Consider the following 13899-nt stretch of genomic DNA (forward strand, 5'->3'; position numbering starts at 1 on the left):
GAATGTCTTATCCCTTTTTTTTCACACAGACTGAGCTAGTTTTTCTTCTGCCTGCGCTTTAGAAGTTTTTATAACTTGCTTGGCCTCTTTCTGCCTAATCTTGTAGATTTCCTTATCTTCATTGCTGTGTTTTTTTAATTATAATTATTAAAGGCTAGCTTTTTGTTTTTTTATGATTTTGGCCACTACTGTTGAGTACCACAGTTGTCTCTTCCTTTTTCTGCTTTTAATGGCAAGTCCAATGCAATTTTCTATTGCCTTCAATAATGCGTCTTTTAAAGGGGTACTCCGCTGCTCAGTGTTTGGAACCAACTGTTCCTAACGCTGGAGCCGGCGCCAGGAGCTTGTGACATCATAGCCCTGCCCCCTTGTGAAGTCACGCCCCACCCCCTCAATACAAGTATATGGGAGGCATGCATAGACTTGCATTGAGGGGGCAGGCGTGACATCATGAGGGGGCAGGGCTATGACTTCATGAGCTCCCGGCACCGGCTCCAGCATTCGGAACAGTTTGTTCCAAACGCTGAGCAGTGGAGTACCCCTTTAAAAGATGCATTATTGAAGGCAACAGAAAATTGATCTGAGCAGCGGAGTACCCCTTTAAGTAGTCCCATTTCTCCTGTACTCCATGTAATCCGTTCCAGTTTGATGAGGACTCATTTATGACTAATCTCATTTTTGAAAAGTATGTTTTTCTAAAAGCTAAAACTTTTGTTTTTGTGTGGTGTGACTCCTTCACTGTTCTCATATTAAAGCACACTGACTGGTGATAACTAGATCCCAAGCTTTGGCCTACAATAACATCATATACCAAATCCCCATTTGTGAATACCAAATCCAAAATGGCCTCCCTCTGGGTTGGCTCCTCGACCACATGTTGTAGAGATAATCCCATTAGGGAATTTAGAATCTCTGTACTCCTGGCAGAACTAGTTATTTTGGTTTTCCAGTTTATATCCAGAAGATTGAAGTCTCCCATAATGATAACTTCTCCTTTCATTGTCATTTTAGCTATTTCCTCAACTAGTAGATCATCTAATTGGTTAACTTGGCCAGGTGGTCTATATATCACACCTACACGAGTTACTCCATGATTACCAAACTGCAACTTAACCCATACTGACTCTATGTTGGCCTCACTAAATTGTATTAGGTTAGGTTTCTATGCTATCTTTCACATACAGGGCCACTCCTCCTCCTTTATTGCCTTCTCTGTCTTTTCTGTATAAAGAGTACCCTGGTATGGTTATGTCCCAGTCATTAAATTAATTTTAACCATGTCTCAGTAACAGCCACTAAATCTACACTCTCAGATGCCATTATTGACCCAAGTTCATTGATTTTATTACCTAAACTGCAAGCATTTGTAGACAGGACTACAAGGACTAACCCCCCCCCCCAGACCCTGTATTTTAATGTTAGCTACCTCACCAGATAATGAGATACTGATTTACGTTGGACATGTCCTAGGTGAGCATTTTGTGTGACTATCTTTCTGAATACCGGTACATGACCTTTCTGTGTTTCTTTGTGATTTTACTTGGTAATCTAAATAAAATGGAACAATTTTATGCAGTGGTTATGCTTTTTCTCTGTTCTTTTTAATACAAAAAAACAGTTTAGGCAGTGCAAGGTGGGGCTTTCTTTCCTTAGATGAGATGAGACTGATGGGGGCACTGCAGGGTGGGCAGAAGCCCTTTTAGAACAGGTGGTCGTCTGGGACAGGGAAAGTGCTGTGCTAGCAGTTAAACAAGGGGCATTGTAAATTTGTTGGCTGTTGCTTCAGACATCAATGCTCCAGTTTTGGTGGCAGTCACGCCTTGTCTTGCTTCTATGTGGGGCAAGAGACAGGGTAGCGAGGCTAACCAGAAAAAGGGAGATTCCGGTAAAGGTGAAAAGAATGCTACCGTTTCTCAAACTGTAACCAAAAAGGGAGACAGAGTCTTTGTTGCAGGAGGGTTTTTCTGTTGGGTTTTGGATTCTGTATTGATCGGTGCAGCCTGAGGAATGTACACAATCTGTAATTGGCCATGGTGCTGCCAGAGTTAGTGCAGGCCAAAATGCTCAAGAAGGTGGGCCTGGGTAGGATGATGGGCCAATGATACACCTTGAGGCTGGTTACGAAAAAGGAGCCTAATAAATATTGGCTCACCATCTCTCAACGCTCTGTACTGTGTTATTCACGTTGTTCCATGCCCCACTAATGTCGATGTGCAAGTATGGGAGAAGGGCCCTTCTTCCAAAGACTGATATTGAGGCGGCTTTTTCCCTCCTGCCAATGCACTCTGATAGTTTCCAGTTGATGGGGTGTTGTTGTGGACCTCTGCCTGTCTGTGGGGTGTTCTATTTTGTGACAATAAATAGTAGAGAGGTGCAGCTCACTACATCTTCATATAAATGAGTTTACTGTAAATAACTTCTTCTAAGCCTTCTAACTGCATAGTTAGAAGGCTCAGTTTACCTTCATTTTTCATGTAACTTGGAGGACTGTTATCGGATTTTTTTGGAGCGGGTGGTGCAGTACAAAGCCCAAGTGTATTCTGTTCTGGATAAATTCTTGTTTTATCTTGTTTGTTGGTCCCAGGGGTTTGGCGGTTTGCGATATCTTGCTGCAAACAATGGAGATGGTGGTTAAGGCAATTTGGGATCACACCTGAAAAGACTGAGTACCTGCCATGGTTGTTACATTTTTGTTTATGGTCACAGATAGCGTACTAATGCAGGATGCCTCATGACAAGCTTCCAGACTTGAAAGGGGTGGTGGCTGTGGCCAGGGCTCATAACCTGCCACTGCAGCTCTCCTGCGCAGCTTGAATTTACAAATCGCATTATTCTGATGGGGAGGGTTTTCTGCAGGCGGTTGGCTGCTGCCATAGCGGGGGTTCCTAGGCCCTCGGCGTTATGTGTGTCTGACTTCAGATCAGCAGGCGGACATGCTGTTGGACAATACTGATTGCTCCTTTTTAATATGTTTTTTTTTTTGATGAACGTCTTATGTAGACCAAAAGGTCATATTTATTTTCTGTAACAAGAATTGCAAATAAACCACCATATTAAATTTCCAAGGTTTTTATTTGAGGTCTAGATGAGGGGAAAATGCCGGGTCTATGGCGCGATCCATCAGTCAATGGTATAAATATCACAAATATCTTTATTGGCCAAACATTATTCTTTTGAAGGCTTAGAAGCCTCTTCGTCAGACTTAAAATGCGTGATGTTTGGCCAATAAAGATACAGTCATGGCCGTAAATGTTGGCACCCCTGAAATTTTTCAAGTAAATGAAGTATATCTCACAGAAAAGGATTGCAGTGACACACGTTTTGCTAAAAAAGGGTGAAAAAAAAAGCAAATTGGACATAATGTCACACCAAACTCCAAAAATGGTCTGGACAAAATTATTGGCACCCTTAACTTAATATTTGGTTGCATACCCTTTGAAAAAAAATTACTGAAATCAGTCGCTTCCTATAACCATCAATAAGCTTCTTACACCTCTCAAATGGAATTTTGGACCACTCTTCCTTTGCAAACTGCTCCAGGTCTCTCTTATTGGGAGGGCGCCTTTTCCCAACAGCAATTTTAAGATCTCTCCACAGGTGTTCAATGGGATTTAGATCTGGACCCATTGCTGGCCACTTCAGAACTCTCCAGTGCTTTTTTGCCATCCATTTCTGGGTGCTTTTTGACGTATGTTTGGGGTCATTGTCCTGCTGGAAGACCCAAGATCTTGGACGCAAACCCAGCTTTCTGACACTGGGCTGTACAGTGCGACCACAATCTGTTGGTAAGCCTCAGATTTTATGATGCCTTGCACACATTCAGGGCACCCAGTGCCAGAGGCAGCAAAACAACCCCAAAACATCATTGAACTTCCAACATATTTCACTGTACTGTATTCTTTTCTTTGTAGGCCTAATTCTGTTTTCGGTAAACAGTAGAATGATGTGCCTTGCCAAAAAGCTCTATCTTTGTCTCATCTGTCCACAAGACATTTTCCCAGAAGGATTTTGGCTTACTCAAGTTCATTTTGGCAAAATGTAGTCTTGCTTTTTTATGTCTCTGTGTCAGCAGTGGGGTCCTCCTGGGTCTCCTGCCATAGTGTTTCATTTCATTTAAATGTCGACGGATAGTTTGCACTGACACTAATGCTCCCTGAGCCTGCAGGACAGCTTGAATATCTTTGGAACTTGTTTGAGGCTGCTTATCTACCATCCGGACTATCCTTTCTAACTATTTTTCTCTTCCGTCCACGCCCAGGGAGATTAGCTACAGTGCCAGGGGTTGCAAACGTCTTGATGATGTTGCACACTGTGGACAAAGGCAAATTTAGATCTCTGGAGATGGACTTGTAACCTTGAGATTGTTGATATTTTTCCACAAATTTGGTTCTCAAGTTCTCTTCTCCTCTTTCTGTTGTCAATGCTTAGTGTGGCACACACAGACACACACTGCAAAGACAAAGTTAACTTCTCTCCTTTTAATCTGCTTTCAGGTGTGATTTTTATATTGCCCACACCTGTTGCTTGCCCCAGGTGAGTTTAAAGGAGCATCACATGCTTGAAACAATCTTATTTTTCCACAATTTTGAAAGGGTGCCAGTAATTTTGTCCAGACCATTTTTGGAATCTTGTGTGACATTATGTCCAATTTGCTTTTTTTCCTCCCTTTTTTGGTTAAGTTCCAATACACACAAAGGGAATAAACATGTGTATAGCAAAACATGAGTTACTGCAATCCTTTTCTGTGAGAAATACTTCATCTAGAAAAATTTCAGGGTAGCCAACATTTACGACCATGACTGTATTTGTGATATTTATACCCTTTTCTAACTGGTGGATCAAGCCATAGAACCGGCTTTTTCCTCATCTTGACTTTCTGTTCCACTAGGCCAGGAAGACTCCACACCGATACCAGGAAGGTTGCACCACTCTTTCCTGTCATGCCTATACAACAGTGGTGTCTAATGCACAACCAAATAAGGTGAGCAGACCTCTGCAAGGGTCTCTTTCTACCTTTTTATTTCTTGTGATCTGGTCATATTGCCCTTTTAGGAGCTCTGCTCTCTCTTTTTTTTCAGATATTTATAAAGGTGTTTATTGTACATTATAAAAGGTTTGGGATCCTACTTGAGGAGAGTGTTATATTTATTTTCTATATGATGCAGAGACTTGATAATGTTTTGATCGGTTGGGTCTGTGTTCTTTTTACATTTTTTCAGTAAACAATTTAATGGAGGGTCAAGGTTCTTCTTTTCAGCTCCACAGAAAACAAACTGCATTTTATATCAGCGTGCAGGGAACAGATGTAGTAAAAATAAGCTTATTCCTGACCTGAATAATCTTTACATCTGGTCGAAATCTTGGTGAAAGACCAAAGTGCAACATCCAGTTCAGTCTGGCACCCAGCAGGAGAATAACATCAGCATTCAGCAATACACTAGTAAAAGAACAAACAAAATACAGCAATAAAAAGCCCAAGCAAATGACTAGATTACTAAAATATCACATATCAAGTAGTACAGTGCAACACCTCCTGGCAACTGTAAAAAATCTTCAATGCTGCGGCTAGCAGGTGTAATGATTGGCTATCCATACTGTGAAATGTAGTGTGTTGTTAGCTAGTTTAGTGACTATTAATTTACAAATAATAGATAAAGAATCTTTTTTTTTCTGGAAAGAATGGCACTCTAGTCTATGGTATAACTGTTCAGTCCTTTTCAAATGTTCAGACTTTAAAAAATTTACAACACCCCAGGCGGTGGAAATCTCCTGACCCTCCCACCCATGAGGACTGGTTCTATGAAATTACACATATCCAACATATAGAGAATCTTCTGGCTGTCCTACATACTGATGTGGCCCGGTATAGTTTATGGGCTTTTGTTCTTCTCCGGAGTATAGGTCTCTGGTGCAATTGTATGGTCCGGTTGGCCTTACCTGGCTACCTGGTCTCCGCCTCGGCTAGTTCTTCCAAGTGTTTGTTGCTTGGCTTGCCATGGTCCACTCTTCTCTTTTATTGTCTTTTCTTTTTTTCTCCCCTCACTTCTTTCTAAGGGCTGTGCCTATTATTGGTGGAGTGACCTGTACGTGGGGTGTTCGCTTTGGCTCTTTATCTATTGGTTTAGCTGCTCTCTGTTCTCTGCCGGTCCTGGTGTCGCCCGATGGGGAGCCCTCTCTTTTGCTTTTTTGTTGTAGTTGCCACGCCTTCTCCTGGGTGCTACCTCCCTGCTTGTACTTTTAGCCCTGTTACCCTTCTTTGCTCTCAGGATGTGTACTGTATTTCATTGCAGTCCCTTGTTCGTCCTACCAACCTACCAAGGTTGTTGCAACCTGTTTGTATTCTGTATACTTGTATGTGATTTGTACTCACATACAAAAATATATTTTGAGAAAGCCAGCGTGAGGCTGGAGAAACGTAGTGTCCCACAGTGTCTCATGGAATAAATCCTATTTTTGTTTGAAGCCCACTTGTGGTGTGCTGCCTATATTATATATATATATATATATATATATATATATATATATATACACACATATATACATACACACACACACACACACACACATATATACATATATATATATATATATATATATATATATATATATATATATACATATACACACACACACACAACAAAAAATCATTAATATTTATTAAATAATTTAAAAAGACAACATTTGTCTGTTCATAAAGATGCACAAGACCCCATAAGATATAAAGACTCAATGCTGGCCTACTATAAGTGTTCACACGTGCCATCTTTGCAGAATTTCAGCAAAAATCACTGCATGGGAACCTCTTGGACCCCCGTGATCTCTAGAACGGAGCCCCAACTCTCTATGCCGAATGGAGTGTTGGATGGCACACACTCCCTTCAATTTCTATTGGAGCGCAGGAGATACCCGAGCGATTTAAGAGAATGAATGGAGCACGTGACCCCCCACTATCAGACACTTTTTCTCTAGCCCATGGATAAAAGATATGTTTTTTAGGACTGGAATACCCCTTTAATTTGCATATTTAGCACCAAAATCTGCAACAGGAAATCTCCAACAAGTTCACACCAAAATCTGTGCGATTTGTTGTGGCATTTCTGCAGAATAATCCATACCAAATGAAGTCAATAGGGAAAATATGCACTGAATCTGCAGTGCAAATCAATTTTAAAGTGGATTATTTTCTGCTACATGTGGATAAGAATTGTTTAACTCTCATCAACATTGCTTGTACTGTAAATGCTGCAGATATTCTGCAAGGATACGCCAAATGTGAAGGTGAATGTGTTACCTACAAACGGCAGCCTGAGTGACAGGCCATCAGGGTGAGGCTACGTTTCCACTTAGGACTTTTTTTGACCATGTTTAGAAATGTAAAACAGCCCAAAAATTGTAGTTTTAAGTCTTGAAAACACACCTAAAATTTATTTTTTTTTTTAACACAAATAAGTCATATGTTGTAACTATTTTTTACAGAAGAGTATATCAGCATGAATTTTGGGATATAAACATACCAAAAGACATCTAATTAGCACAGAGAAGTTGTTTGGGCTATAGCGTATGCAGTAGCCTGAGACACATATGAAAAATTGTTCCAAATGCAAGATTTTTTTCTTCTTTCTAAATACCTAAAAGTTATAGAAATTTTTGCCTCAAAATGAGGCTCAAAAAATGTGTGGACATAATCTCAGTGAATACCGGCTCCAGGGTAGACTGGACCCCAGGCACTGGACAAAGTCCCAGAAAGCCCTTTTAAACTTGAGTTACTGCTCAAACTATGTATTCACTAATAAACTGTATAGGTATTTTTACATTATTGGTGAAAACCCTACCAATTCTATAAGACTTATTTTAGAAGTTTTGCCATGCACATTTTTTCATCAGAAAACCTACAAAAAATTTGAGTCACCTAAAGGGGTACTCCAATGGAAAATATATATTTTTTTTAATGAACTGGTGCCAGAAAGTTAAACAGATTTGTAAATTACTTCTATTAAAAAATCTTTACCCTTCCAGTACTTTTTAGCAGCTGTATGCTACAGAGGAAATTCTATTCTTTTTGAATTTTTTTTTGTCTTGTCCACAGTGCTCTCTGCTGACACCTAATGTCCGTATCAGGAACTTTCCAGAGCAGGAGAAAATCCCCATAGAAAACCTATGCTGCTCTGGATACTTCCTGACAGACAGAGGTGTCAGTAGAGAGCACTGTGGACAAGACAAAAAGGAAATTCAAAGAGAACAGAATTTCCTCGGTAGCATACAGCTGTTAAAAAGTACAGGAAGCGTAAGGTTTTTAAATAGAAGTCATTTACAAATCTGTTTAACTTTCTGGCACCAGTTGATTTATAAAGACCTAAAAATGTTTTCCACCGGAGTACCCCTTTAATGAGTAAGGGGATAGAACCTGTATTCTAGCTGACAAAATGAAGACTCTAGCTTGCAGAGAAGATGGTACAGTGGTATATAAATATATAGTATTGACCTAATTACATAAAATCCTTGAAATATACCTTGACCTTGCTGCAGAGACGCAAAGTGGATGATTGTCAGGTACAACTCCTTTGCCCATCGGAGTGGGCAAGAAAGGCAGACCACATTCATCTACTAGTCTTCGAATGCTGTCCTCGGCCCGTGAGAATGCAGCACCTGAAATAGATGAGCTAAAAATCAGCAACAAATTATGTGTATATTTCCGTGTATAGATACATGTGGAATTACTACTTATAGCTGTATATTCTTAGCAAACTCCTCAATATTCAAAGAAGGTTGAGAGGCATACAGATGGTAGGGGTATTAAACAAAACGTCTTTAGGATTTCTAAACGCACTTATGGTTTTGCATTTTTAAAAGCTTGCAAAGTGTTTTTATATAAATTTGTAGTGCCTTTTTTATTTTGTGATGTCTGGCCAGAGCTTTTGAGACTGGTAAAAATTTTGGTTTTCACAAAAGTATGCTGTTCCAGCCAACTTTGGCTGATGGCCTGCTTAGCCATCACCTGCTGCCATGGGACCTCTGTCTAAGCAAGTAATTGACTGAGCGAGTTGTCACTCAGGATGGGGGCTGCTCTGCTCTGAAGATGGGTGAGTAGCTGGGTCCTGTTCCAAAGATGGCAAGGGAGCCCTAGAGGTCAGACCCCATGCAATCAGACACTTATCCCCTATCCTGTGGATTATACTGAAGTACCCTTTAACAATGACCCAATCAAATGTTTAAAATTAATCTGTCACCTAAACATGTATATAAAGCCAAGGGCACTGTGACATACAATAGAATAATTCAGTAAAACATTAAATAAAAGAAAACTGATGATACATGTGAATCCTGTGAGGGTTTATTCTGCCAGAAAATGCATTAAAATGGCCAGTTAAAGTGTCAGAGAGGTGTGGCCTAGGATTCTAGCTCCTCTGTGCTGTAAACATCTGCCCTCCCACCAGGGTCAGCTTACAACACCAAGCCTTGCTAAAGTCCCGCACTTGCACTGCAGTCTCGCATGGTGGCACAGGCACAGTGAGAGCTATTAATACTCTATACCAGCTCCCGGACATGTAACCCATATTACCCTTGTATCTGTTGTATCAAGGAGCAGCTTGTATTCTTTTTTTAAATTTTTTTTTTTATATTAAACTATTTATATTGCATTTTTAAAACACAATAACAAGCAAAAAAATCCAACTAATCCCCGGGTAGCCATAACAGCCGACACCCCAAATAGATGTCAGAAGGGTAAACCAATAACCAAAACAGCATCCATATCAGGACACACACATAGGAAAATGAAAACATTGGCAGTGGTACAATCAGAGACAATATTACGTGGCTCCTGGTACAGAACCAGCCCGACAACAACTAGACAAGGAACACACAGTCACACCACACACCCCCCCAGAGCCCCCCCCCCCCCCACAAGCACCACTGAAAATTCCCAATACAGAGTTATACAGAGAGCAGCTTGTATTCTATATACACATTATAATTATATTATATTTATATATATATATATATATATATATATATATATATATATATATATATATATATATATATATTCACATACCTTTCCCAATTATTATCAAGGGGTTCTGGGCCCCTTTTAGCTCGGCAACCGCTTTCTCTATTTCTGATGAGTCAGCCAAGCTGATAGGACGCGGCGAACAACATTCTGGAAATCTTGAGATAGAAAACCAAAAACGCTTACATATAATTTCAATAGCTGACTAACTTCATTTGCAATAAAATACCTTCATTTGAAAGCAGCAGCAACGCTATCAATATTATATTTACAGACTTGAAATTAGTTTTGCATTTTAAATAGAAGTGCATGCAATAAGTGTGGTAATGGCATGTACATCATAAATGCATGAACTCTAAAAAGTTATGAAGCATTTTAGATTAAACAACCTATTTCACAACAGTGATGGAATACAACTAGGATATTTATGACAGCCCATGATCTTTCAACAGCTTGACCCCTTAAATCAGGGTTTCTCAACCAGTGGTACACGTACCCCTAGGGGTACGCAATCGGTTGTGCGGGGGTACGCAATGCGCTGACAAATACCAGTCATGCATTGCCCAGTATTTGTCAGCGCATTGCGGGGAATGGCCGCGGCAGCACTCAGTAAAGTGTAGAGGCCACAGCTCTGGCCGCGGCTATTTTATGGGAGCTGCATGGTTGTTGGGGAGACGTGTGACGTCCCGCGGAGGTGCCGCACAGCACAGGAGGACGTCAACCTTCTGTGCGGCACCGAACGGGATTCTGGGAGCGGTACCCGGGTACTGTAAAAAAAAAAAAAAAAAAAAAATGTAAAAACTAAGTGTATGGGAGGGATGTTTATATATGCATGCATGTGTATATATTTATTTATGGTCAGGGCCTTCCAGTGCACCTACGTACACCTACCTGACCTAACATACCATGATGTAACTTTAACCCTACTTCCTATCCTGTAACAAGAATACCAGACATAACTTACCTTACCTAATCAGTGGCAGAGGTGTGCCCAGGCCGCCATTGGGGGTACACCTTAAGAGGGCATACCCTGAATGAGGCTGAAGGGAGATTTGAAAAAAGAGGGAGGGCTGATGGGTGGGACAGCGTGACGTCCAACGTGCACCCAAGCCTGCACGTACTGGTATTTATACCACCCAGGCCCCTCCCATAAACTCAGGTGTCATTCAACCTTTAACTTATGGTCAGGACCTTCCAGTGCGTATGGAACGTACACCTACCTGACCTAACATATCATGATGTAACTTTAACCCTACTTCCTATCCTGTAACAAGAATACCAGACATAACTTACCTTACCTAATCAGTGGCAGAGGTGTGCCCAGGCTGCCGTCGGGGGTACACCTTAAGAGGGCAAAACACAGCATACCTAGGGGAGTAGTATATAATGTGCCCTTAAGTGATACCAAAGCCTGAGCTGTCGACCCCACCTTCAGGCCATGGTCCCAACCCCCTCAGCGCATATCCAATAGTACTGCGGACATCCCGATAATAACACCTACCTCACCAGAAGCCATAGCTACCATCTAGACACCACATACATATTCGTCACCTGAACTTGCTGAATGGACTGAACAAACCGCTCCCTATCCTACTGTACCTCATGACCCACTCTTAAACCTAGTAAAACCTAGTAAACCTAGTATGCAGTTTCCAGGATTATGGGCCAAACCTGACAAACCGTAGGGAATTGTAGAAAGAAACACAAGTGTCATGAGAGACAGAACATTACAGATGTCTACTGCCGATACAATGAACTATTCCCTACATCAACGACCATAACTATGGACGAAAACAACTAACTGAACCATGTTACCATGTGTGAATATGTCACCTGTAAATGATCACTTAATACTGGTATGACAGTCGTATCCTGTAAACATGTCAGAACATATGACTATGCAGTATATCCCACCTGAGAACGTGACAGTATACAGCTGCCTATGTGTAGTGATGTTATTGCTCTGAAAAACGTGTCAGCAACAATAACCAATTAGTATATCCCACCTGAGAACGTGTCAGGCATGTCAGGTATATACTCCTCTATGTTTCATGCTGCTATTGCCCAGGAAAACGTGTCTGAAACAATAGCCCAGATGCTGTTTTCCCCTGCAGACGTGGCAGGCAGGCTGAGAATATCCACAACCTGTAAACGTGACATGATCCAAAGTGGATGATAATGCGCCTATGTGAATGATACGTATGACCATTACGTGTAAGATTCGTGAACTGTGATACCTTGAAATTAAGCCCTATGCCCAGCACGTAGTATTATACCCGCATCAATGACGTGAGCGTGTGACTACCGTATACAAAGTAAGATAGCTTGAAGTAAAACCCTCTAACAGTGATATGGTAACGTAACCTGACCTATTCATAAACGTAGAATCGTACTAAGGTAACCTGCTTAAAATAGCGTACGTGTATGGAGACATTTACTAGGTACCTGGAACAAATGGGCAGATAAGCATCAAGTCATGCAAGTAGTAACGTACACGTAGAACACTCGAACTTACGTAGTGCATGTGCCGTAGTCCATGCTATGATAATAAGCGAAATGACGTATGTATACGTACCCATTTTGTGGCAACAAGACTCAGTTCACCTGTAAATTATCACTTTAATACCTGTATAGCAGTCATGTCCTGCAGACGTGTCAGAACATACGAGTATGCAGTGCATCCCACCTGAGAACGTGACAGGCATAACGGGTATACAGCTGCCTGTGTGAAGTGATGTTATTGCTCTGAAAACATGTCAGCAACAATAACCAAGTAGCATATCCCATCTGAGAACGTGTCAGGTATATACTCCTCTATGTGTCCTGCTGCTATTGCTCAGGAAAACGAGTCCGTAACAATAGCCCAAATGATATATTCCCCTGCAGACGTGGCAGGCAGGCTGAGCATATCCATAACCTGTAAACGTGACATGATCCAAAATGGTTGAAAAATGTGACTTAGTAACATATGTCTAAACACAATTACCATGGACCCTATGCTTACCACAGTGTGGAAACATGAGCCAGTTATACTATAGCCCGTTAAGCGTGTAACACCATATGGAAGCCTACGGGGGAGTGTGAAAGCTTTATGGGAATTGATCGCATTAATCGTATGGAACACTACGTGTTACGCCGTATAGATGCATAAGCGTATAATAACGTGTGGAAACCTGAGCGTATACCACGTATGGAACATAGGCGTGTTGTACCATATGGTGAACAATAGTATGCCATGTCATATGAAAATAAGAATAGAGTATTGTAATGAAACATCAACGTTTTAACCCATTTGGAAACCTAAGTGTCACACCATCTAAACCATAATCGTGTTATCCTGTATGGAACTGAGCGTGTAAACTGAATGGAACAAACAAGTATGTATACTGTGTGGTAATTGCCAGCATACATACCGAATGGTGAACACCAGTGCGCACCCTGTGCCAACCACAGGCGAGCACACCGTACGGAAAATACAGGCATGCACGCTGCACAGTAGACACCAGTGCGCACACACACGGCAAACACCGGCATGCATACTGCCTGATAATAACCAGCGTGCCTACAGTATGGAAAAATATTCCGGCTGAGAGGTGTAAGAAGCTTATTGATGGTTATAGGAAGTGACTGATTTCAGTTATTTTTTTCCAAAGGGTGTGCAACCAAATATTAAGTTGAGGGTGCCAATAATTTTGTCCAGCCCATTTTTGTAGTTTGGTGTGACATTATGTCCAATTAGCTTTGTTTCCTCCTTTTTTGGTTTAGTTCCAATACAAACAAAAGGGAATAAACATGTGTATAGCAAAACATGTGTTACTGCAATCCTTTTCTGTGAAAAATACTTCATTTCTAGAAAAATTTCAGGGGTGACAACATTTACGGCCATGACG

General features: G+C 41.1%; 1 protein-coding gene across 1 annotated transcript in view; it reads right to left on the minus strand.

The window, feature by feature from the left end:
- The window catches only part of HACL1 (2-hydroxyacyl-CoA lyase 1), a 48052-nt gene that overhangs the window by 22380 nt on the left and 11773 nt on the right, over positions 1-13899 (minus strand). The window contains exons 8-10 of the mRNA XM_056519911.1: positions 10055-10167; positions 8511-8646; positions 5332-5437 (exon numbers count right to left, since the gene is read on the minus strand). Coding sequence (XP_056375886.1) covers positions 5332-5437; positions 8511-8646; positions 10055-10167 — 355 coding nt within the window. The remainder of the gene's footprint in view (positions 1-5331; positions 5438-8510; positions 8647-10054; positions 10168-13899) is intronic.

This window comes from Hyla sarda, chromosome 5 (assembly GCF_029499605.1).
Source record: "Hyla sarda isolate aHylSar1 chromosome 5, aHylSar1.hap1, whole genome shotgun sequence".
Taxonomy (NCBI): Eukaryota; Metazoa; Chordata; class Amphibia; order Anura; family Hylidae; genus Hyla; species Hyla sarda.